This window comes from Alligator mississippiensis, chromosome 15, assembly GCF_030867095.1.
Source record: "Alligator mississippiensis isolate rAllMis1 chromosome 15, rAllMis1, whole genome shotgun sequence".
Taxonomy (NCBI): Eukaryota; Metazoa; Chordata; order Crocodylia; family Alligatoridae; genus Alligator; species Alligator mississippiensis.
In genome coordinates, this window is record NC_081838.1 from 19,597,264 (window position 1) to 19,621,649 (window position 24,386).

General features: G+C 63.2%; 1 protein-coding gene across 4 annotated transcripts; it reads left to right on the forward strand.

Moving 5' to 3' along the window:
- Positions 1-261: 261 nt before the first annotated feature.
- CELF3 (CUGBP Elav-like family member 3) lies at positions 262-24,115 on the forward strand. Of its 4 annotated transcripts, none has more exons than XM_019478928.2 (13): positions 262-1,103; positions 6,024-6,106; positions 15,466-15,514; positions 16,336-16,461; positions 17,242-17,321; positions 18,001-18,144; positions 18,904-19,054; positions 19,560-19,709; positions 19,796-19,861; positions 19,995-20,093; positions 20,758-20,901; positions 20,985-21,117; positions 21,543-24,113. In XM_019478928.2, the coding sequence occupies exons 1-12, from the start codon at positions 959-961 to the stop codon at positions 21,110-21,112; spliced, it is 1,365 nt and encodes a 454-aa protein (XP_019334473.1). In that variant the 5' UTR covers positions 262-958; the 3' UTR covers positions 21,113-21,117; positions 21,543-24,113. The 4 variants fall into 4 exon arrangements, with proteins under 4 accessions (XP_019334473.1, XP_019334471.1, XP_019334474.2 ...); XM_019478926.2 differs by having other exon boundaries at positions 16,333-16,461; positions 21,543-24,112; XM_019478929.2 differs by lacking the exons at positions 262-1,103; positions 6,024-6,106 and adding an exon at positions 13,283-13,621 and having other exon boundaries at positions 16,333-16,461; positions 21,543-24,115.
- Positions 24,116-24,386: the final 271 nt, after the last annotated feature.

Consider the following 24,386-nt stretch of genomic DNA (forward strand, 5'->3'; position numbering starts at 1 on the left):
GCATCAGCTGAGCAGTGGCAGGCCGCAGGCAGAGCTGATCACAAGCTGGGGTCCCTGCAACCCAGTGTGCTGCTCTGCAAGCCTTGTACTTGTTCCTGGCCTACCCTTTGGCACTCAGCCTCCCTGGCTGCCTTCGTGGAAGGTAGAGCTGGGAGTTTGCACCCGGTCCCTAACTCTGACATCATCATTTGTTAGGAAAAGAGGGCGGGTTGCAGAGGGGGTTTTTGTTGGTAAAGAAAAGATTTGAATCAGAGCTCAAGACCCATTAAAGGGAGAAACCATCAACCCAGGCCAGGCGGGCAGAGAAGGGGTGGGGAAGAGGAGGGGAAAGAAATGAATCAATAATTTAAAAAAAAGAGAGAAAGAAAGAAAGAAAGAAAGAACCCAACAGCAACCCAAGAATTTAAACCAGGCTCAGCCTCTTCAAGGAAAGTTAATCAATAAACTAATTAACTGCTTTGCAAGCGCTCTAATTAATAGATCAAAAGTATTAGTGCCAGGGATCTGGGACTGCAAACAGCTCAGCCTACCCTCCCACAACAAAGGAGCCTGCGAACTCTTTGCATTTGGGATTTATTTCTCATCCAGCTTCTCATTTTATTTTATTTTTTTCTCTCCCCGGTTCTCTATCGTCGTGTCTATTTTTTTGTGCCCCCGAAAATTATTGATCTATATTCTGGATTGTGTGTGTGTGTTTTGTTTTCAGGACGGCCGCAAAGCAGGGAACGAAAGGATTTGCCCAATCGTGATCATCGTGCCGATAAAAAAAATTGGGGGAAATCATTCTCTCGGCTGGGGGAAAAAAAGAAAAAAGGCTTGGAGCAAAGCCGGCCACCCCTTTCCTTTGTTTGTTTCACCACTGGAAAGTCTCGGGCTGGAGTTACGCTTTGGATCCTACCTTCCCCTCTCCGTCGCGGCACAATACGGGATTTGAGGCTTTCCCCAAATTCTTGGACCAATGAAGGAACCCGATGCCATTAAACTTTTCATCGGACAGATCCCCCGTAACCTGGAAGAGAAGGACCTCAAGCCCATTTTCGAGCAATTTGGGAAAATCTATGAGCTGACAGTGATTAAGGATAAATACACGGGCATGCACAAAGGTAAGCGAGCCAGGCCGCTGGCAGAACAATGAACGGCTCCCAACAATAGGATGGATGGGAGGTTGGGAAGGGAAAGGCGGTGGCGGTGGGGGGATCTGAATACGAAATCGCAAAGCAAGAGCAGCCGGGCGGTGGGGGGAACGGGGGTCCCAGAGATGTTGGGTGAGATGAAGTCGTCCCTGGAAGGGACTGGGAAATGGCCAGGCATCTTGAGATGTCAGGGCAGCCAGTGGGACAAAGAGCGGCTGCTGGCGGCGGTGACAGATGGCAGTAGGTACAATACGGTGAAAGGCGTCGGGAGCCGCGGCTGTGGGGATGGCACAGACCAGGGAGGGCTGGGGGTGGGGAGCAGGGGATGGATCCAGCACCAGGGAACTTCAACAGAGTTTTGTCCTGGCTCAGGCCCAGCATCTGTCTGTCTGTGGCCCCCTTTCTGTCTGCCCTAAGTCCCCTTCATCCCTCCTGGCAGTCCTGTTTGTCCTACTCCCGGGAGATCGTTCCTCCCTGGGGTAACCAAGTGAGCAGTGGGACTTGTGGATCTGGAGCCCACCAAGACAGCTTCCTCGTGCCTTCCTTCCTCCTGTATAAACACAGCACCTTCCCCTCCCATCCACCCATTTCGCTGCCTCCTGGGCTGTGGGATCCAGGCTTTTCTCCAGCCCAAGGCCTCTTGGACACGGCCAAGTTCATCTCCTCATTCGTTTCTCTTAATGCCCCTGCTCCTCCCAAAACTTCCCCCTCGTCTGGAGGCTGGCAGCCAGATGCCCCCAGAAAGCAGAGCCTGGAGGCGGGCAAGGGATGTGGTGATCACCCTTCAGAAAAGGATGGGTCCCAGCCCTGAGAGCAGGTCTAGGAGACCTCAGGGGCAGGACAGGGTGAGATCAGTCCCACCGCAGCAGCCTCCACAATTTGGTAGCCTCATGCTTTGACTAGGAAGCCATGAGCCCATCTCTAGCGGGGTCCAGATCTCCTGGAAAGGGCTGGGGGATCAGCCTGATGATGCTGCCTTTCTAGGGAGGGGGCTGTTTTAGACCCACCGTTCTTTTGTGGGTACCAAGAGCCAAGACCATGGCATCGGGAAGGGCGACAGGCCTTTTCCAGAGGCTGTTCTCGCCTCCTGGAAGCCCGGCCTAGTGCAAGAGTGAAGTGCTGCCTTTTGGCCGACAGCTGAGTAAGGGCCCAGTGATGGATGGGGCATCTCCAGAGCAGAGGCCCAGACCCGACCAGCTGAGGCTCTCGGCCTCACCAAGATTTTTCTGTCTGGCCTGTATGGGAAACCTCCCATGTAACCACCCTCATCGGCCTTCAAAGCCTTCGTCTTGCTTTTTGGGCTTCGCACTTGAGGCAGAGAGAGCCTGAGCAGGCTGGACTCTGCCTGGGTGGGTATCTGGGGAGCCAGGCAAGCGCCCATCGGGCTCTGGGCTGTGCCAGCATTGAGGGAAGCAAAATGGAGCGCATCAGGGCCTGGAGGCAGCCCTGAGCCGATTGCCCGTGGATCTGCCAGGCAGAGCAGAGGAGAGGGGGGGTCCAGGCCTTGGCCCCCAGCCTCCGTGGGGGATGAGAAGCCAATGCTCCTGTCCTTGTAGCCCAGGGGCTGAAGGACTTTTTCCTTGTCCTCCATTTCCACTTCCCCTTTCCTTTCTTCTTCCACCGCAGGCCAGCAAGAGGCCCCATCTCCCCCCTGCGGCAGCGCCCTAGAGCAGTCTCCAGCCCCGGGGAGGGGGGCCTGGTGGAAGTCACACCTGCTCATTAACAATTGCAGGCTCCAGGCCTCTGTTGTCCCCGGGGAGGCCAGAAGATCTGCTGTGATTGTCATTGCGTGCCAGGGCCGATGGAAAGGGGCAGGGGGAGGAGAGGAACAGGGTTGTCCCAGAAGCCACAGCTGTGGGCTCTTGGTGTAGAGACCAGGGCGAGAGCCCGGCTCTGGCATCCCGGCCCCCTCCAGGCCAAGCGCTGGGGTCCAGAAGGGGCTGGGAACAGGCTCTTTCACTTCAGGAGGGGGAAATATCAGCCTCCAGGCCCCGGGACCCAGCTCCAGAGGCACCGGAGGGTCCCACTGGCGCTCAGCTCCCCACTTCGGATGGGAAAAGGCCAGGCCCGGGCTCCTGGCTGCAGCTCACACCCGCCCTGCTCCACGGGCGTACAAGGGCCTGATCCTGTGGCAGGCCCCCATGGCCAGGCAAGTGGGTCCTGGGTCCTCCCCTGTGCTGCCCTTCCCTGGCTGTATCCCCTGAGCCTGTGTGCCCAGTGCTAGCGCGGTGCTTAGCCCATGGTTTCACCAGGCCCAGTCCTGCTGTAGGATAAGAGTCTACTATTGCTGATAGCTGAGGGGGGGTGGTCCTTTTGCTTAACCAATGCAGGAGGCCTGTGGGGCTCAGCCCTGGCCTGTTCATGCCCAAATCTTGGGGGGAAATAGGGGACAGGGTGGGGGTGAGGATAGCAATAGACTGGGGGCACTGGCCTGGGGCTCAGATGCAGGCCAGGGAGGGGGGCTCCTCTGAGTGCCACGGGAATGTACACGCCCATCTCTGCGCCCCTCCGTGGAGATGGCATGGGGATTGTCCTGATGGCTGGGGGAACCAGGGGCAGCTGCAGGAGGGACCCAGCCCTTGAGGGTGGGAGGTGATATCTTGGCAGTGCCCCTATACCCTCGCTGCAGGTCCCCCAAGCCCAGTGGGTGCCGGGTTGGCTGAGATCGGGCCACTGCCTGCCCAGGCACAGGGCACCTCCGGGAGGGAGCAGAGCTGCTGTTCCAGCTGGCTGCGCCCTACGGCGCGCACCCGGCAAGAAGCTAAATTTAGTCTCCAGCGAGGGAGGAGAAGCCTCCTGGATGCTGGACGGCTCCAGGCTCCTGGCTGGCAGCAGCTGCTTCTCTCCCCACTGAGCTGGAGGGGAGCAAGGCTTGAAGAGGGTGGGGAGTGTCGTACAGTGGTTAAAGCAGGGGGGAGGAGAGGCAATCCAGATGCCTGGCTCCCCTCCTCTGAGTCTCATGCCCAGCTCTGCTCTGGCACTCCTGCTCTGTGCCTCAGTTTCCCCGCACACCCAAGGCTGATGAGGCACCAGTTCAGGCAGAGTGAGGTCCCTCTGGAGAACGGGGGGCTGCCTCTTGACCCCATGCTGCTGGGGGGGCGCCTTGGCTGGCCCAGGCCCAGCCATCAGCAGTCGCTGTCTGGGCACGGACAAGGCATCCTTCCCCCCCGCTTCCCACCGGCCTGCGGGGGCAGCTGGCTGCTGAGCCCAGGGGACAAAGCTCTGCTGAGAGGCAGGGGGAGAGGCAGAGCCTTGAGGCAGCTCCACGGGGCACCTGCCCACGACCCCTACCCAGGAGGGGGCACAGGCTGGGGGAGCAGGACCCACAGGGGCACGTCCTGAGCTGACAGCTCCTCTGTCTGTCCTGCTGCCCCCCATGGAGGAGAGAGGGCCCGATCCCCCCAGCCCAAGCCAGGTCTGCCCCAGCCGGGGCCCGGCTTTGTTGGCGAGCCAGGCTGCTCCACGACCGCGCCTCCCTCCTGCCGCTGGGTATTTTTAGCTCCAATTTTTTTATTGCCAGTAGAAAGCATGACGTGGAGGGAGCTCAGGGGAAGGAAGCACGGCGGGGGGGGAGGCACTGAGGCCTGGCAGGGAGCGAAGGTGCATGTGCGGGGTGGGCGTGTGCCCAGGGGGGCAGGGGATTGAGGTCAAGGCCTGGGTCATTCCTGGTGAGCATCGCAGCAGGGCCGAGTGACTGGGGGCTGTAGAAGCCAAAAGGCCACCCCTGCCCCTGACAGTCTCAGCCAAGCCCTGCCCCCAGCACAGGATCTAAACCAGAGAGCAAAGACCCATGCAGCTGCTTGGGGCATGGGGCTTGGGGTGCCCTGCCCGGTGCCAGAGGCTGGCAGGTGCATGTGTGTATTCAGCACCCATGATGCTGCCATGGCTGAGCACCCGGGACAGGCCGTGGCCGTGACAGCAGCCCCGGGCTTGCATGAGCTCAGCTGTGGTGATCCCGGGCTCCTCTCCTGTTGGCTCGGAGGCTGAGCGCGCCCCTAGCAGTGCTCTGGCTGTGAGCTGGGTTTGGAGGAGATGACGGGCTGGTCCCACGGCAGGGCTGGGGATCCCAGCTGTGTGCAGGAGGAAGTGCAAGCTAGTGGTTAGAGCAGGTGTGGCTGGGAGACTGGACTCCTGGGTCCTCTTCTGAGCTGTGGTAACAGGCCTGACTTGACCCCAGTCCCACCCCCAGCTCAGCCCAGCCTTGCTTTGTCATTGCTGGGCCAGCCCTGCCCCTGCCGGTGCCCTGTGCCTCATTTCCCCCAATCTGCAGCATTAAATCCATGTGCCTGCAGCACTGTAAAGCCCCGTGGGGCCAGCCCAGGGCAGGAGACCACAGTGGGGGCTGGCGAATCCCCCATGGATAGGCCTCCATGTGTCCCTGGGGGGAGCTGCTGGCCCCCAGGCGCCCCGTGGGATCCCCTGAATCCAGGAGCTGGAGCTCTGCAAAACCCTCCTGCTGTGGCTGCAGGAGGGTCCTTGATCCAGCTGCATCTCTCAGCCCCCCGTCCCTGTCTGCCCAGCCCTCTGCAGCTGCCATGGGGCCCCAGCACGCTGGGTACTGCACAGATGTAGTGCCAGATGCCAGGATTTGCCAAGGGAGCCAGCGGAAGGGCTGGGACCTGAGCCTGCAACCACTGAGTCCCAGCTCCATGCTTTAGCTAGGAGGTTAGACACCCTCTGGTTGCCCCCCAGAATTGCCCCCATCCAGGGGAATTGCCCCACAGATGTATTGCCTCCAAGCCCCATCCCAAGGAGCTGGCGATGGTGGGGGGCTGATCTGGGGGTCTCCTGAGAGCTGGGTCCACACTCGGCCCATCCGGGGGACTGGGTTGGGGGTGGATCAGAGACTCGGAGCCCCCGTGACTCTCCTCCTCTGTTTCTCTCCCGCAGGATGCGCATTTCTGACCTACTGCGCCCGCGAGTCAGCCCTCAAGGCACAGAGCGCGCTGCATGAGCAGAAAACCCTACCGGGGGTGAGTCCTGCTGGGCACGGGCATGGGGGGCTTCAGGGCGGGAGGATGCCTTCCTTGACGGCTCTAGCTCCTCTGGGCCTGCAAGGGGCTGTTCCCTACTGCTCTGGGCCTGGCTCAGCCAGTGCCAGGCTCTAGCCCGGGCAGGAGAAGTCAGTGCTTGGGGTTGTGCCCAGCCAGGGGGACTCATCCCCAGAGCCAGCACTCCCTCCAGTGCCAGCAGGGACAGACGGGGCATGTGGGCATGCAGCTGGGCTGGTAGCTGCAGCCATCTGGGCCTGGCGCTGCACCCTGATGCCATGTCTGGGCAGTGGTGGCTCCTTGAGAGGGGATTGGTTAATTCGGGGTGCCCCGTCCAGCCAGGGCTGGGAACAGCAGTTGGGCAGGCTGGTGGGAGTGCCCGGTGGTACCGATGATAGCAAGCGGTAGCAGCCCCCTGCCCTGGGCCACATCAGGGCATCAGGCTCTGTCCGGTGGGGAGTTTGCTGCCGATGGGAGCCGTGTCCACATAGGAGCATGATTGGCAGCTGTAGCCACACCCAGGGCAGCAACTCTGGCACGTACATGTATTCCCGGCACATGTTCACATGTGTGTGCGTGTGCCTGGAATCCATGCACTTGCTTGTCTGTGCGTGCGAGGGGCTCTGCAAAGATCTGTGCTCTGTATATGTGCAGGTGTGCAGCCAGCAACTGCATGGGCCCACGTGTGCTGAGGGCACACGAGGCTCTGTGTGCACATGAGTGTGCTGGGGCATAGGAGGGCATAACGATGGGGGCGCAGCTCACATGTGCATGGGAGTGAGAGTGGCTGCATCTGTGGGGCTTTGTCAGTGCCCACCAGGGTGGGCAGGGACCCATGTGTATGTGTATGTGTGTGCACACGCACCAGTGGCCTCTCTGGGACCTGTGTGTGTCAGTCTGTGCCCAAGCAAACTCCGGCTGCTTGTGAGGGGGTGCGGAGCTGCGTGTGCCTCTGGAAGCCAGGCATGCCAGAGGGCTGGGGCTAAGGGGCACATGCTGGGCCTGTGTTCCTGTGAGCACCCACTGTGCCCTCCCTGCCGTGGCCTCCCACGTGGAAGGGATTGGAAGGGGCCGAAGCCAGAGCCTGACCTCACCAGTTCCCTCCCAGGGGCAAATGGCCTCCCTCCTGGGGGCCTTCCTCACTGGGGCCCTCCTCCTCCTCCTCCCTGGGAGCCTCCTCCAGGGAGAGCTGTGGCCTGGAGCAGCCTGCATGGACTCAGACTGACTGAGATCCCTGGGCTGACCCCTGCCAGGGCCCTATCAGCTGTCTTGGGACCATCACCTCCCAGGCAGGGGGCGACTGGGGCATACGAGGGGCAGGGGGCTGTACCCAACTCCCCAGCCCCAACTAAATAAGACCCCCCCCCCCCCGCCATGCCTGAGCCACTGTGGGGGCTGCGCGGGGAGGGGGCAAAGATCAGGGGATGGGGGACTGTTGCCTTGGGCATCTCCCACAGAGACGCCAACTACCCTGGTGGGGCAGGATGAGCCCCCCCACTTCGTCCCAGCTGGAGAAGGGCCAGGTCTGTATCCTCCACCCCGCCCCCCACCTTGCTTTTCCCCCTTCCCAAATATAGAAACCATGAGTGGGGGGCAGCTCCTGTGTCCCTCATGCCCACCTCGCGGTGCAGATGCAGCTGTCTTGTGCTGGGCTTTGTCCTGGGAGGTTTCCCTGGCCAAGGGCTCCAGCTCTGTCCTTGCTCTTCCCTCCTGTTTCTACCACCCACTTTGCTCCTCCGGCCCTTTCTTTGCCTGCCTGAGGCCTATGCAGCACCTGGGGTGGGAGCATGTGCACTTCCACACACGTGTCTGTGTATGATTTGCACCAGGGTGTGTGTCTGCCCCCACCCTGGCCCCACATCTCTAGAGCTTGGGTTGATCTGCATGCCCCACGGGGCCTGTAGGTGCCCAGCTACTTGTGTCACCCCTCTGCTCTGGTGTGACGTGAACATGAGAGTGACACGCCAGCATCCGTATGAGTGTAAAGGGCTGGGCTGGGAGGACAGCATGCATGTGCGGATGTGCTTGTAGCATGCATCTGTGCCAGTATGAGGCTGTTTCTGGTTGCCTCGTTTCACACACGTTTGCCACACACATTTGGTGTGCAAAGGATCACCAGAGCTCTTTTCTCTGGGTTTGAAGCATGTGGTTGTGTTAGCTTGTATGGATGTAAGTGTGTGTGTGTGTGTGTGTGTGTGTGGTGTTTGCTTGTATGGATGTAAGTGTGTGTGTGTGTGCACGCCTGTGTATGTGTTCAGTTTGTCTAGATGTCTCTCTGTGTGTGATGTGCATGTCTGTAGCTACGTTGTGTTGTGTGTGTGTTGTTTTCAGTGTGTGTGTGTTGTGTTCTCAGTGTATATGTGTTCACACATGCCTATATATGTTTTTAGCTTGTTTAGATGTCTGCGCATTGTGTGTCTGTACCTACATTATGTTGTGTTTGTGTATGTGCAGTTGTGTCGTGTTTTAGTGTCCGTGTATCTCGGTGGGTGAGTGTACGTGTGCATGTTCTACGCATGCCTGTGTCTACTTCCAGATCTGTGGGCACATCCTTTTCATGTCTGTGCGTGTTTTTAGTGTGTGTTTCTCCATGAGTTACCACGTGGCTCTGCCTGTGGGGGTGTGTATTAATTTGAGCTCCTCCTGACACCTCCATCATAGCCCCTGGCCCTGATGTCACGCAGGCTGATGCTCCCTGCAGAGGCTGGGCCCAGCCGTGGTGGCACTGGAGACATGCAGCTCCATGCACCCAGCTTGGGGCTCCCCCCACCCTGGCTCCAGATCCCAGGTTTTGTCCATGTGCCCCTGGCTCAGGGCATCATGCACCAGGCTCTGGTTCCCCAGGCTGGGCTAGAGACCCTGGCCTGGACTCCAGCCCCTGAGCTGGGGGCAGGGGACAGTGCCCGGGCACTGAGGGGCTGCCTGTGCCCCCTCGAACGACCTGGCTGCAGCTGCATCACGGAGGCCACCAGTGAGACCCCGACAGCCGTGTTAGGAAGTTAATTACCAAGGGCGGCAGCTCCCACAGGCCATGCCCAGGGCCTCGGCTGGGAACCCAGGCATCCTGCCTCCCAGCCCCAGCCTCTCACTACCGAGACCCACTCTCTTCCCGGAGCGGGGATGGAGCCCAGGAGTCCTGGCTCCCAGCCCAGCTTCCCTGCTCAAAGCACTGGGCCCTGCTGCCCGCCTCACCCCGCTCAGCCAGGAACCCAGGAGTCCAGGCGCCACCCTGCCTCCCGCATAACCACTAGGCTGCTGCGTGCCAGACTTTGCCCTAGTAAAAGACTGCATGTGTGCATGCGTGTGTGCATGCATGTGTGTGTGTACTGATATGTGTGCATGCACATATGTGGGTGCATGCATATGTATGTGTGCACATGTACACGTGTGCGCGTGCCTCTGTGTGCGTGCATGTGCATGCATGTGTGTGCACATGCATGTGTATGTATGTGCCTCTGTGTGTGCATGTGTGCACATGTGCATGTGTGTGTGCCTCTGTGTGTGCCTGTATGAGTGTGCACATGCACATGCATGTATGTGTCTCTGTGTGCATGTGTGTGTCGGTGCATGTGCACATGTATGTATGTGCTTGTGTGTACACATACACATGTGTGTGTGTGCAGGTCTGTGCATATGTGTGCATGTGTGTATGTATATGTGTGTGCATGTGCATTGCGCCAGGCACTGTGACAAGCAGGTGTCCCCGTGGATTTTCAGGGCTCCCCTCCCCCAGCCTCGCTTTCCCTTTTCCTCTGCCCTTTGCCCAGCAGCTGGTGCGGGGGGTGGGGGGTGGGGAAGGAACGTGGTGGTGCCAGGGCAGGTGGCAGGTGTTGGCAAGGGGCTGCACCCGCCTGGGGGGGAGGGAAAAGGAGGGGCGCTGAGTGCTTGATGTCTGTGGTTTTACTGAGACTTGTACCTGTGAGCCTCCCACACCCTCGAGACCACCCCCCCCCCCGTGTCCCCTCCCAGGGAGCCTGGTGTCAGCGCTCCCTGCTGCAAGTCCCCAGCTTTGTTGGCTCAGCCACCCCATGTGGACACTCACAGCTGCACATGGAGACTGCTGGGTCACACATGTACCTGATTGCACACGTGTGTTCGTGTGTGTGTGCACACGTGTATATAAGGAGATGTGAGTGCAAGGGACTTCTTTGCACATATGTGTTTGCACCCCAGTAGAGACTCACACACATGGCTCATGACACACTCATCCATGCATGTGTGTTTTTGTGTGTGTGTGTATGTGTGCAAGAGTATGCAAGCACAAGAGATCCTGTGTGCACATGTGTGTTTGCACCCTAGTAGAGGGCCACACATGTGGCTGGCTGCACACACTTGTCTGTGCATGTGTGTGTGTGTGTGTGTGTGTGCACGTGTGCACAAGTGTGCATGCATTTGTGTGTGTGTACAAGCATATGCAAACACAAGAGATCTTGCGTGCATGTGTATGTTTGCACCCTAGTAGAGGGCCACACACATGGCTGGCTGCACACACATATCCATGTGTGTGTGTGTTTGTGCACGCACATGCAAGCATATGCAAGTACAAGAGATCTTGTGTGCATGTGTGTGTTTGCCCCCCAGTAGAGGTGAATTCACTCACGGGTGCAAGGCATGTGCATGTCCATAGCTGGGCTCTGAGCACACATGCACAAGAAGCACATCTCTCTGTAGGAGCATGTTTGTGGGTGTCTGCTTACTGGCGTGTGTAAGAGAACACGTGTGCATGCGCAGGAGCACAGGCATGCACTTGGTTTGCTTTGCCCCGTGGTGCCCCAGGCAATGTGTGCATTGGCCCGTGCTCCTGGCAGACGTGAGAGCTGGCAGGCACACATGTGCTTTTCCACATGCGTGTGCAGCTGCCTGTCCCTGCCTGTTGCAGGGCTCCACTGCTCTCTGGACCCGCTGCCTGTCCCCGTCAACCTGACCCCTCCTACGGGGGGCAGCTGCTGCGGCTGGCTCTGGGGTGGAACACGCATCCTGCCGGCTGCGTCTAGGGGTGGGGGAGCACCTTATCCCCCATCACCCTGATCCACCCCCCAGCAGCCTCTGCAGGGCTTGGAGCAGGGCCGATCTGGCAGGTACCCATCGGCAGGGCCTGGCAGGCTGGAGGCTGGAGGCTGGCAGCGTCTGCCCGGCTGGGTTAAAAATAGCCCCCAGCAGTGCCGGGAGGCCGTCACCTGGCAGCCTGGTCGCTGGGTAACCGGCAGGCGGGCAGGCCTCAGTGCCAGGTGCACTGGGGCGGGGGCGGCTGAGCCAACAAAGCTGGGGGCTTGCAGTGGGAAGCGCCCAGGCTCCCCGGAGGGTGGGAGGTGCAGGGGGTGGGGGGTCTGCAGAGGGCCTCTGAGCTGGAAAAAGAGCCCAGGCGTCCCGCGCCCCTGGCCCTGCGCCTTGCTCTCGCCCACCTTGCGGAGCTGGGAAAGGAGCACCGGTGCCCGGGCTCCCAGCCCCTCCCTTGTTCAAGATCCCTCTCCCCTCCCGCAGCTGGGGAAGGAGCCCAGGCATCCCTTGTCCCGACCAGCTGCCACTGGGGGGCTGCCCCACCCCACCCCACCCCCCCACCCGGCCTGGCACTGCCGCTAACCCTAATCCCCCCACCTGGATGAGTGGCAGGTGTCAATCATGGGGGGGTGGTCTTGGCTGGGCTGGGCACCCCAGCATGGGGGTGGGGGTGCAGATGCCCCTGGGGGGGGATGGGGGCAGTGGGGGGTTGAGGGAATAGAGCTGGGGCTGGGGCTGCGTGAGAGGGGCCTGGGGCTGCGGGGGATCCACTGTGGCTCCCCCCAGGCCGGCATCAAGCCCCCAGGCCGGGCGGGCACCTGTCCCCGCGGCAGCCCTGGGGCCCTAAGGAGCTTTAGCTGGGTCAGATCATCCTGGATTTGCTCCCGGTAAATCTGAGGCAAGGGTGGGGAGGGATTTGTCACTGGGATTAGTGCCGCCGTGCCCAGACAGCTGCCTTCTGATCTGGGGGGGCCTTGCCCTGCCCCACGATGGCCTGGGGCCCGGCTGCCCCCCAGACACCTGGGTCCCGTTCTCTGGGCGCTGTGCCAGGCAGCCCCTGCAGTCCCCTCTGCTCCAGCCTCCTGAGGGAGCTGAGACCTCGCAGCTCATCACAGCCGGGGTTGCTATCCTGAGACCCCAGGGTGCTCGCTGGAGGGGTCTCATTCATCCCCCGACCTTGCTTCCACCCCGGCTTCAAGTCCCCAGCTCCCGTAGCCCAGCCCAGCCCTATCCCACAATGCACCTGAGAAGCTCCCTGGGTCTGGGATCCATCCATGAGCCACCCTCCCCTGGGCTGGGCAGATGGGGAAACTGAGGCACAGGGGGTCAAGGGGAGTCGGAGAACCCAGGCGTCCTGCTCGCTGTCCAGCTGCCCCCACCTGGGGTCTGGGAGAGGAGCCCCTGGCTGCCTGGCAGCTCTCCTGCGAGGGGGCATCTCCCCCATGCCGGCGCCCCCCAGCCCCACAGCTGGAGCCAGAGCAGATGGAGGGGAGGGGAAAAGAAATGACCCACTTTCCTTCTCTGCAGCACCCCCCATCTCTGCCAGCCCCTTTAAATTAACCCTGCAGAGGCCAGGAGTGGCAGAGCTGGGGGGTGGCAAGCCTGGCAGCTCCCTTGGGGCTGAGCTATTGCCCCCCATCACAGGCTGCCCTTGGGGGCAGAAGGGGATAGAAACCAAGCTGGGTCTCATCCCCCCTCCCTCTGGCCTTACAGTCACCAAGGGAGCCAGGAGCCGGTGCTGGGGGCACAGTAGCCAGCCTGGGCACCCAGCTGGCCGAAGGGAGGTACACAGTGGTGGAGCCTCGCAAACACGCCTGCCCCCACCCCAGAGCTAGCTGCATTTCAGCGCAGGGTCATGAGAGGCCCACCCCAGAGCCAGCCGCATCCCCAGGCTGGCGTCTTCCTGCACCCAGCTCCTCCTGGACCCACCCCAGAGGCAGCTGCATCTTGGCATCGGCTGGAAACTTCCCCCCCCAAATCATCCCTTTATTTTGCTCTCCCCCTCGTGGCTCCCATCACGCCCGTCATTGTTTATAGAGATAACCGGTGATGTCAGCACCGTTCCTAGGCAACGCGCTGGGTAAATTGGGGATGAGTGGGCGGTTGCTATGGAGCATATTCTCCTGTTGCCATGGTTACCAGGCATCTGCTTCCCCCCCTCTCCCCCTCCCCGAGATGATGGGCCTTGGACTTCCTAATCGTGGCGTGCTGGCCGCGGCGGCCGGGGGGGCCAGAGCCCGCGTCGTCCCCGTGACGTGGAGCTGGAGCAGGCGCCTCCTTGTTTATTGCAATTATTTCTCCCCCCTCCACCCCGAGCACCGGTTCCCAGCTCGCTGCCAGGCCCCGGGTTCACAGTGCCGGCAGCTGCCGCCATCCAGGGTCCCTGAGACCCCCAGCCCCCCATCACCACCACCCCCGGCCCGGCCTCCCTGCGCTGGGGTCTCCGGACACAGGCAGCCCCGAGCGCGGGGAGCGGCTGCGAGTCAGGCCGGGGGCCGGGTGAGTCACGCGCCAACCCACGGGCCCCCCGCGCCCATGCCGGCCTGGCGCGTAGAGGGGATGATGCCCCTGTTATGCCCCAGCCAGCCCAGAGGTCTTCACCTTGCCCCCTGCTTCTAGGCAGTGCAGAGGGCAGCATGGCATCTGTGCTGCAGGTTTGAGCCCTGCTCCATGCCTTAGTTTCCCCTCCTGCCCTGCAGTTGAGTCAGGCTGGAAGCCCTGGGGTGCAGGGACCAGGCTGCTCTCGCCTGGCACCTCAGGGGTCTGGGCCTGGGTCCTCCAGGTCTCCCCCAGGCACTGGGCAGTGCCTGGCTTCATGGAGGCCCGCTCTTGGGTGTAGCCCGAAGGTGACTGGTGCCATGTCTGTGCTCGGAGCAGGGGCTTGGTGCCCACCCCTGCCCTGGGCTCAGCATCCAGGGGTGCCTGGCACCGGGGACCCAGGCACGTGCCCCTGGAACGCACCCCCTCCCGCTTCAGCCGGGGTTTCCAGGCCTTGTAGAACGGGGGGAAAATAGACATAGGCAGCAGAGGAAACCGGTCCCCATGCTACACCGGTTGCTGTGGCAACCAGCGATACCCTGGCAACCAGGCGGCAAGGGGGGATGTGGCGAAGGATGCAGGGCAGGGGCACCATGGCAACCGGCAGCCATCCCTGCAGAGCCCAGGGGCCTTAGGGGCTGTGTGTGTTTTCTTGCGCCTGCGGGAGGGAGAAGGCCGCGGCTCCAAGCATGGAGGCCTGTGCCCTGGCCAAGCCCCCAGCCAGGGCAGCAGGGGCCACGGGCAGGTGCATCCCATCTGGGCGGGCAGGCAGGAGAGACTCGTTTGTGGAGGCCCGAAGAGTCCGAAGGATGCCGAGGACAGGGGCCCAGAGCCCTTTTCTCAGCCCTCGGTGCTTTGGGGCAACCCCCCTGCCCCGCAGGGCTGCGGCCTATATGACCCGCGGGATGCTGGCACCCATCCATGGAGGTTGTCAGCGTGGGCAGGGGGCTGGGAACAACGCCTCCTCGGGAGCCGGGGTCTCGCTCTCTCCCACATACAGAGCAGAGCCCGCGGCCTCCGCGGCCGATCGATGGGCTCCGTGATCAGCCATTTGCCGGGCAATTAAGCAGGGTTTTAATTCCACGGCAGAGCTGGGCCCATGGCTTCGGCGCCCCAGGGAGGCCGAGGGGGAGCAATGCCGGCCTGGCCCTGATGCCCTGGGAAGGGCCCAGCGGGTACCGTGGTGCCGGCCTGGCAGAGCACAGGCGCTGCAAGGCCGGAGTCAAATGGGCAGGGCCCCAATAATATGATTACAGCTGCTTTGCCGGGAACGGGCCCAGCTGCCCAGGCGGCGCTAATCGGACTGCGGCTAATCCAGGGCAAGGCCGGAGCTGCCAGGGATCAGCATTAACCCTTGCAGGGCCGGCCCAGGGCTGTGGTGGGGGGCCCAGGGGGCATTGATCCCCTCTGTGCCAGCCCTGGGGGTGGGCTCTGGCCTCTTACCCTGGTGGGCAGTGGCCAGGCAGCGCTAGCCCCCCACAGCCAGGGGCTCTGGCCAGGGCTGCCAGCTCCAGGGGGACTTTGTGAGTTGTGTGTTGTGGCAGGGGGGCACGACCACCCTCACAGCCAGAGACGGGATGCCTGAGTCCCCATCCCCATGCAGGGCCCTGGCTGGGGGAGGAACAGTCTCATAGTGGCAAGTCAAGGCAGCCTGCCGCCCCATGCCTGTTTCCTTCACAAGGGCCTGCAGCTCTGGGGTGACAGGACAAGGACTGGGGCTACGGGAGGTGGCCCCCCATCCCTGAGGGCAGGACCCCTGGGTGGTTCCCCCTCCGCCTCACTGCCTCTGCCTCGTCTCCCCCCAGATGAACCGGCCCATCCAGGTGAAGCCGGCAGACAGCGAGAGCCGAGGAGGTACTGGCCCTGCACCCCCCCAACCCCGCATAGGCCCTGGGCACCCCCTGCTCCCCCCCCCCAATAGTCCCAGTGCCGGCCTGGGGGGTCCAGCTCCAGCACCCCGAGCTCCTCCCAGCCCCCAGGAGGGCAAACTGGTGCCAGAGCTGCCCAGGCCCCAGGAGGAAAAGATGGAGAGAGAGCAGACATGGACAGACAGAGGGAGGGATAGAGATGAGTGTGCGTGGAGGTGGGTGGGAGGGTGGGTAGATAGAGGGGGTGCATGGGAGATAGATAGATAGATAGATAGATAGATAGATAGATAGATAGATATTGCATGGGGCTGGATGGAGGGATGGATATAGCCATGGGTGGATGGGTATGTATAAATGGATGGAGAGTAGGGCAGGAGTGGGTGCACAGGGCTGGATGGACAGATGTGCACAGGATGGATGGATGACTGGATGGATGGAGGGACATGCACAGGGACAGGGCTGGGGGTGCAGTGTGTGCAGGGCTTGGCGGGCAGACCAGCAGGTGGCCGAGTGCGGCGCGGTGGGCCCTGGGACCCCACCGGGACAGCTGGACAGGGGTGGCAATGTGGGCATGGCCCAGGCAAGTAGAGAGGGTGTGGGGGGTGGGGACAGACGGGGCAGGGCAGGCCAGGGCAGGCGGCCGGCTCAGCTCTCCTGCCCTGGCAGGGAGGCACTGGCCCCGCGCGCCTGGGGTGGCCCCACCGAAGCCAGGTGCAGCACTGGGCCAGGCCCTGAGGTGGTGGGGAGGGAGGGCCCCATGCCCAGCGGTGCCCCAGCCCCTGCCAGCCCCGTGTGCCCCTCCAGAAGACCGGAAGCTGTTTGTGGGCATGCTGGGCAAGCAGCAGACGGACGAGGATGTGCGGAAGATGTTCGAGCCCTTCGGCAGCATCGACGAGTGCACGGTGCTGCGTGGGCCTGATGGCACCAGCAAGGGTGAGTGCCTGCCTTGCCCAGCACCTCTGTGCCCCAGTGCCTGTGCCTGGCTTCGCTCCCAGCAGCTCCCAGTGCCTCACAGGCTACAGTGGGGCCTGGTCCGGGCACGTCCAGCCAGGGTCGGGGGGCTGGGGGCCCACAGGACCATGGCAGAGCTGGGGGGGGGGCTGGGGGGGAGGTGATGGGGGAGGAGACATGGGGGGGGTCTCTGGGGCCCCCTAGTGTGCTCTCTGTGTGTATGCATGTGTGTACACCTGTGAGTGCATGGGTGCACAAGCAGGTATGCATGAATGCATTGTGTGTGCAGTTTGTGCACGTGTGTGCACGTGTGAGAGCTCCCTGTCCCTTGTGTACGTGAGGTTGTTTCTGTGTGCACGCTCAGGGATCTGAGTCCAGCCAGGGCTTGAGTGAGTGTGTGTGGGTGGGTGGGTGGGTGGCCTACACCCCATGGCACTCCCCACACACACATGGGTGCACAATCCATGCCTTCCCTGGGAGAGGGGAGGGTGTGTGCACATAGGCATGGGCAGGTGTACCCCAGGTGGGAGTGAGTGTGCAGGGAGTGGGGGGGATACACACGTGTACAAGTAGACCCTGGTGAGTGTGTCCCCAGCAGGTGTGCATGTCTGTGTGCACAAGCCCCAAGTGTTACCATGGTGGAGGGGAGGGATCCATGTGCATGTGCATTTGTATGCAAGCCCCATGCACTCCCTGGAGGAGTAGGGGCCCCAGGTGTGTGCGGGGATGTTGCACGCTCAGGCTCTTCCCCTGACCCCCCAGGCTGCGCCTTCGTCAAGTTCCAGACGCACGCGGAGGCCCAGGCCGCCATCAACGCGCTGCATGGGAGCCGGACGCTGCCGGTGAGGCCCAGGGCCGGGCGGGGGGTGGCCGTGGTCCCCGGATCTCCTCTGTGCCCAGAGACCGCATGGGCACTGCCCGTGGGGGCAGGCATGGAACCAGGGCAGGGGGCCCGGGTGGTCCGTGGCAGCATCTTGGACACACACACGCATGCACACAACACACTTGCACATACATGTGCAGACACATGCACACAGATGCACATGCGCATGCACAGACATGCACATATGTGTACGCACACTCATGCACACAGACACGTGCACATACGTGTATACACCCGCCTTCCCCCCCCCCAATCCCCACGCCAGGCTGCCCAGGCACCTTCCCAGGGCTCTGCTGCCCCCTGGTGGGCACTGTTGACCACTGCAGCTCCCCAGCAGCCAGAGGCTGCTCTCCCCTCCCTGGATGCCCCCAGACTTCTCACTGTCACCCCAAAGCATGCTGGGAAAGCGGGATGGGACTCGTAGCCCCATGCTGAAGAGGGGGGAAACTGAGGCATGAAGCAGACACGACTCACTCGTGGGCTGGGGCAGGAACCCAGGTGTCCCCAAGGCCTCTCCAGCCCCTCTGGCTCCTAGGCCATTCCCCCTGGACTCTGGGAGGGTGCTGTATCTCCCCCGGGGTGCAGCTGTCACCCCAGTGGGGGGGCTATGAATAACCCATGGGGTGTCCCGTTCCCAGGGCGCCTCCTCCAGCCTGGTGGTGAAGTTCGCCGACACGGAGAAGGAGCGAGGGCTGCGCCGCATGCAGCAGGTGGCTAACCAGCTGGGCATGTTCAGTCCCATTGCCCTCCAGTTCGGGGCCTACAGCGCCTACACCCAAGCAGTAAGGAGCGCCCGCAGGGGTGGGGGCTGCGGGTCAGGAGTGAGGGGCATCACTGGAGGTGGGATGGGGCAGGGAACTGCAGACTGGGAGTGAGGGGCACTGGCAAGGCGGGCTGGGGGGATGCAGGAGTGTGGGTCGGGAGTGAGGGGTACTGGCAAGGGAGCCTGGGGGGATGCAGGAGGTGTGGGTTGGGAGAGACGGGCACTGGCAAGGTAGGCTGGGGGGATGCAGGGGTGTGGGTCGGGGGTGACGGGCACTGGCAAGGCGGGCTGGGGGGATGCAGGGGTGTGAGTTGGGAGTGACGGGCACTGGCAAGGTAGGCTGGGGGGGATGCAGGGGTGTGGGTTGGGAGTGACAGGCACTGGCAAGGCGGGCTGGGGGGATGCAGGGGTGTGGGTCGGGAGTGACGGGCACTGGCAAGGTAGGCTGGGGGGATGCAGGGGTGTGGGTCGGGGGTGACGGGCACTGGCAAGGCAGGCTGGGGGGATGCAGGGGTGTGGGTCAGGAGTGACGGGCACTGGCAAGGTAGGCTGGGGGGGATGCAGGGGTGTGGGTCGGGAGTGACGGGCACTGGCAAGGCGGGCTGGGGGGATGCAGGGGTGTGGGTCGGGAGTGACGGGCACTGGCAAGGCGGGCTGGGGGGATGCAGGGGTGTGGGTCGGGAGTGACGGGCACTGGCAGGGCTGGAGCGGGCAGGGGGCCACAGTCAGGGGTGGGGGCTGCGCCGTGGCCCCGGGACCCCACGCGCCTCTCCCCCAGCTGATGCAGCAGCAGGCCGCGCTGGTCGCTGCCCACTCCGCCTACCTCAGCCCCATGGCCACCATGGCAGCCGTGCAGATGCAGCAGATGGCCGCCATCAACCCCAGCGCCCTCATCGCCACGCCCATCACCCCCATCACCCCCTCCTCAGGTAGGCTGGGGTGGGGCAGGGCCAGCTGGGGGCGGGGCTGCTCCCTCTGGGGGGCGGGGCCACTCCAATTGGGTGGGGCTTATCTTGAGGCCAGCACCCAGTGGGCAGAGCTGCTGGGTGGGGGGGAGTAGTGGGTGGAGCTATTCCAGGGGTGGGGTGTGAAACCAATCCAGGGACAGGGCTGCATCTGGGGGGAGTGGCCAACCCATGTGGGTGGGGCTAACCCTGGCAGGGGTGGGGCAAGCTCCCAGTGAGGGGGGCTCATTTTGAAGCCAACTCCCAGTGGGCAGAGATGCAGGGTGGGGTGCATCTGAGGGGGTGTGGCCAACCCCTATGGGCGGGACTATTCCTGCTGGGGGCAGCCCCAGTGGGCGGGGCTTATTCAGTGGTTCCCTTGGGGGGGGCTGCTAGCCTGGCACCTGGCCCTACCCCAGCAGGGCCTGTGGGGGTGCTGAGGCCTGGGGGCATTGTGGCACTGATGACACGTGCCCCCCTGCCTCCACAGGTACCAGCACGCCGCCCACCATCGCTGCCACACCGGTCTCGGCCATCCCGGCCACGCTGGGCGTCAATGGCTACAGCCCGGTGCCCACGCAGCCTGCAGGGCAGCCCGCCTCCGATGCCCTTTACACCAACGGTGTCCACCCCTACCCAGGTGCCTGATGCCCCCACCCCTGGCCCTGGCATGTCCCTGTGCCCGCACCCCCACCCTGTAACACTCTGCCCGCTTGTCTCCCCCAGCACAGAGCCCGGCCGCCCCCGTGGACCCCCTGCAGCAGGCCTATGCTGGGATGCAGCACTACACAGGTCGGTGCCCCTGGGTGGGCACAGGGCATGGGGCAAGGCTGGGGGCACCAGGCAGGACTGTGGGTGGGGGGGAGTGGAGGGGGGACCCAGGAGGGTCCTGGGGCTCATGCCCATGTCGCCTCCCTCCCTGCAGCCGCCTACCCTGCCGCCTATGGGCTGGTGAGCCCAGCCTTCCCGCAGCAGCCAGCCATCATCGCCCAGCCACCCCCGCAGCAGCAGCAGCAGCGGGAAGGTGAGTGGCGCCTGGGGGCCATGTCCACCTGCCCACCCCAAACCCCCACATGGCCCCAGCATCCCCCAGGCTGTCCTCACTGCCCCCCAGTGCCTCCCTGGCCAGCTCCCCCCCCGCGTCTTGATCTCCCACATTGGAGGCTGCCGGGTGCTAGAGCCGGGGGTTTAGAGGAGAGGATCTAGAGCGCTCCAGATTGGGGGGCACTCTACAACTGGGGGGTTGAGAGCGAGGACCAAGGGTCTTCTAGAGATGGGGATTTGAGCATGGGGGGCTGGAGGGAGGGGTTCGAGAGAGGGGATCTTGAGCGCCGTAGAGCTGGTTCTGGAGTGGAGGAAGGACCTGGATGAGAGCATCCAGCAGGGCTGGGGGGGGCAGGGGCTGCGGGTCAGGAGTGAGGGGCTCCAGCTGAGGTGGGGGCTATTCTAGAGCTGGGTTTTTAGAGCAGGGGTAGTAGAGGGCTCTAGATGAGGATTTACAGCGGGGTATCCAGAGCACTATACAGCCAGACCTCTAGACTGGGGGCCCACAGTGTCCAACGAGGGTCTAGAGCAGGGGACACGCAGCGATCTAGGGTGACCCTGAGCTGGGGTCCTAGCACGGGGGCTCTGGGGGCTCTGGGGGCCCGTGGCTGGGCTGGCAGTGCTGACCCCGCTCTGCTCCGCAGGCCCCGAGGGCTGTAACATCTTCATCTACCACCTGCCCCAGGAGTTCACGGACGCCGAGATCCTGCAGATGTTCCTGCCCTTCGGCAATGTCATCTCCGCCAAGGTCTTCGTGGACCGTGCCACCAACCAGAGCAAGTGCTTCGGTGAGACCGGGGACGCAGGCAGGGGCAGGCAGGGGGGGGAAGGGTGTCAAGCGGACACTGATCCCCGTCCTACCCCTCCACAGGGTTCGTTAGCTTCGACAATCCGGCCAGCGCCCAGGCCGCCATCCAGGCCATGAACGGCTTCCAGATCGGCATGAAGCGCCTCAAGGTGCAGCTCAAGCGGCCCAAGGACGCCAACCGGCCCTACTGAGCCAGGTGGGTGCTCTGGGCCCACCCTTGGCTCCATCCCTAGCCCCACTCACAAATGCACACATGTATAAGTATACATATGTGTAAACACTCATGTATGCACATTCACATGCACATGTGTATGCACACACCCACCTCACCTGTGTGGTGTTGGCTCATGGGCTGGTCGGACCCTGGGGCGGGTGCGGGGCCGCAGGACACCTGGGCTCACCCGCAGCTCCAAGAGGGGAGTGTGTGCCTGCGGCAGCATGCATGAGAGCCGGGCAGGGCAGACACCATGACGCCTGGGTTTCTTTCCTGTGGGCACCTGTGCCAGGTGGGGAGGAGGGGGTGGGGGGCGTGCTCAGGACTGCCCTGATGCAGCTAATGAGTGGCGCTAATGAGCATCCTCCTAAACGTGCCCCCGTCTCTCTCCTGCCTTCTCCCCCCAGGTCCGGAGCCCGGTGGAGGAGGGGACCCCCCAGCCCTGCCCCCCGGCACTGCCCCTACAGCTCCAGCCTGGGGGACATGGGGAGGCGTGGCCCAGCCTGACCACCCCCAGCTGCTGGGGGCTTTGACTCCCCGCAGCCCCATGCCCTGATGCTAGCCAGGCAGAGACTGTGGGGGGACAAAGGGGTGGAGGGGAAGGGATCTTGGCCCTGCTTTGCATCCTCCCAGCTATGGGGCAGGTGGGGGGTGGGATGACTCCAGCCCTGCACCCCACCCTCCCCCGCGCAAGCCTGGGCCCAGGCAGCACAGCCCCGCCTCGGAGCCGCCTTCTCAGCAAACAGGACCAAACCTGGCTCCGAGCCCCGGGGCCCTTTGCGAGGGTGGGGAGCAGGGGGAAACTGAGCGCCAGGGGCAGCAAGGAGGCCGAAGCGGCCTGCATCTGCCCCTGGTGCCAGCTCAGTGCTCACGGTGGGGGCTCACTGTGGCTCTGCCCCCCATGCCCAGCTCACCACCAACACCCCCATCCTGCTGCTCCAGGCTGAAGCCTCCCCAGCCCCTTGCCCCCACTGACAAACCGCTGCCCCCGTCAGCTCGGCACCCTCAGCCTGGCGTGGGGGCACGACCTGTGGTGCTAGCCGCCACGCCTCTGCCCCCCTCCCCGGGTCCCTGGGGCACCCATGTGCCAGCATCGGGGTGCCCAGCTGGAGACACCGCCACCTGCGCCAGCTGCCCCTGGCCCTGCCTGGCAAGCACTGGGGCAGCTGGCACCGCACAGCCGTGCCACGGCTCAGCTGTACCAGAAGCTGCACGTGCTGGAGCCGCCGAGCGCTGCAGTCATGTGGGGGGGCTGTGGCCATCGGGGCCCAGACTAAGCCACGGCCCCTCCCTTGGAGCAGACACAAGCCGCTGGCCCCCCCTGTCCCTCCCAGCCTGGGGGAGATGCAGAGCAGCCTCCACCCCGCCCCCGCCACCCCCTCCATGCGGCTGCTGTGCCCCCTGCCCCGCGCAGCCACCGATGTTTACAGTCTCCGCAGCCCCCCATGTACATAGTGCCCTTGCGAGTAGCTGCCCCAGGCCCGGATGCTGCCTCCCACTTCCGGCATTGGAGGTCTCGGGAGGTGGAGGGGGCACTGAGACCCCAGCGTCAGGAGGGGAGGGGGCTCGGAGCCACCCCCCCCGCGGCGCCGGTGTCTGCTGCGGCCGCGTAACTTATTGGTTATTTATTGCGTTTGACTTTTAATAATTTAATTTAAGGTTTTTTTTCTTCTTCTGTCTAAATAAAAAAAAAAAAAAAAGAGGGTTAAAAAGCAGAGAGAGGCTGTGGCCGCTGGGGGAAGGGGCTGGGGGTCCTGGCACTGCATGGACAAAGCTGGGATCGGGGCCTTGGTGCTGGGTGGCCCCGAAGTCCCCAGGATTAGGGCTGACACCATAGTGAGTGCCAGCCCCGAGTGGTGATGGGTGGGGAAACTGAGGCACGGAACAGTGACGCACCCTAGGGTTGCAGGGACGCAGCAGCAGAGAGGAACCTAGGTGTCCTGAGCCCCCTGTCACCACCTGGGATCGGGGCTGTGGTGCCTGGTGCTGGCTGGACCCAGAGTCCCCAGGACTAGGACCACGTGGGAAGAAGCTGGACCCATAGTGAATGAACTGGGTCATGGGAGGGTGGGGAAACTGAGGCCCAGGACAGCAACACGCCCAGGGACATGCATTGATACAGCAGCAGAGGAACCCAGACATCCTGAGCTGCTGAACCAGCACCCCTGCCTACACCCCAGCCCACCCACCCAGAGCCACGCCCCCGCCTCGCCCCCAGTCTGCGCAACCTCAGGGGGACTGGACTGCAGCGCTGGCCGTGAGCTACTCAGGATGTTGGGGCTCCTTGAGTTGTGTGCACACAGGCCATGGCCTCCCTGGCTCGAAGGACCCAGCCCTCGTGTGCTGCTGGTGCACAAGAGCGCGGTGAGGAGCATGGGGCAGTGGGCAGGCGAGAGGTGCACCAGCTGGGCCAGCTGTGGACTGGGTGGGCGGCGGGGGTCAGGACCGTTGGTCAAGTTGGCTTCAGGTTGTCTCAGCTCCCTGGGGCCTGGGCAGCCACGTGATGGCAATCCCTGTCATTGGGCCGGGGTGCGCAAGCAAGAGGGCAGCGCAGGGAGACCATGCTCAGAGCCGATGCTGCCCCAGGCGTTGCGGGGAGAGGCGTGGGGCTGGGGGCAGGGGCACTGGCTTTCTGCGGCCCATGCTGCCTCCTGCTGCCATGGGGCCAAGGCAGGGACCTCGAGTCCAGCCGCCTACATTGGAGTCGCGCCATTGCTTGCCACACGCAGGCACATGCAGGGGTCAGGGGTCACGGGCAGGAGGTGCCAGCGCTCGTTTAGAGAGAGAGCAGGAGCTGCCAGACTCTGCTTAGGGCTGGAGGTAGGGCCAGGCACCAGCACCCAGGGCTGGGCTGATGGCAAGAGGACATCCCTGCACCCAGCACCCCTCACACTGCCCACTGCAATGCAGGGACCTGATCCAGCTCGAGGCCCGCAGCAGGGCCGGCCAGGGTTGGGGAGAGGGCAGGGGGCTGTGGGGTACCGGCAGGGGCCGGAGGGGATAATTTGGGAAGGGAGGGTCGCATTCATGACCTAGGCCCGGCTTCACGTGGAGAGAGACACCAAAACCACAGCCAACTTCTGTAGGGAACTTCAGGGCGGTCTGGAGGTTTTCTTCTCCGTGTGCAAGGACAGCGCAGCAGCAGCCTGTCCCCAGCACCAAGGAAGCTGCAACCCAGAGCTCTGAGCTGTCCTGGACACATGCGCCCCGAGTCCCCGTGTGCTTGCATCCTCGTCCCCCCCCCCCCCCAA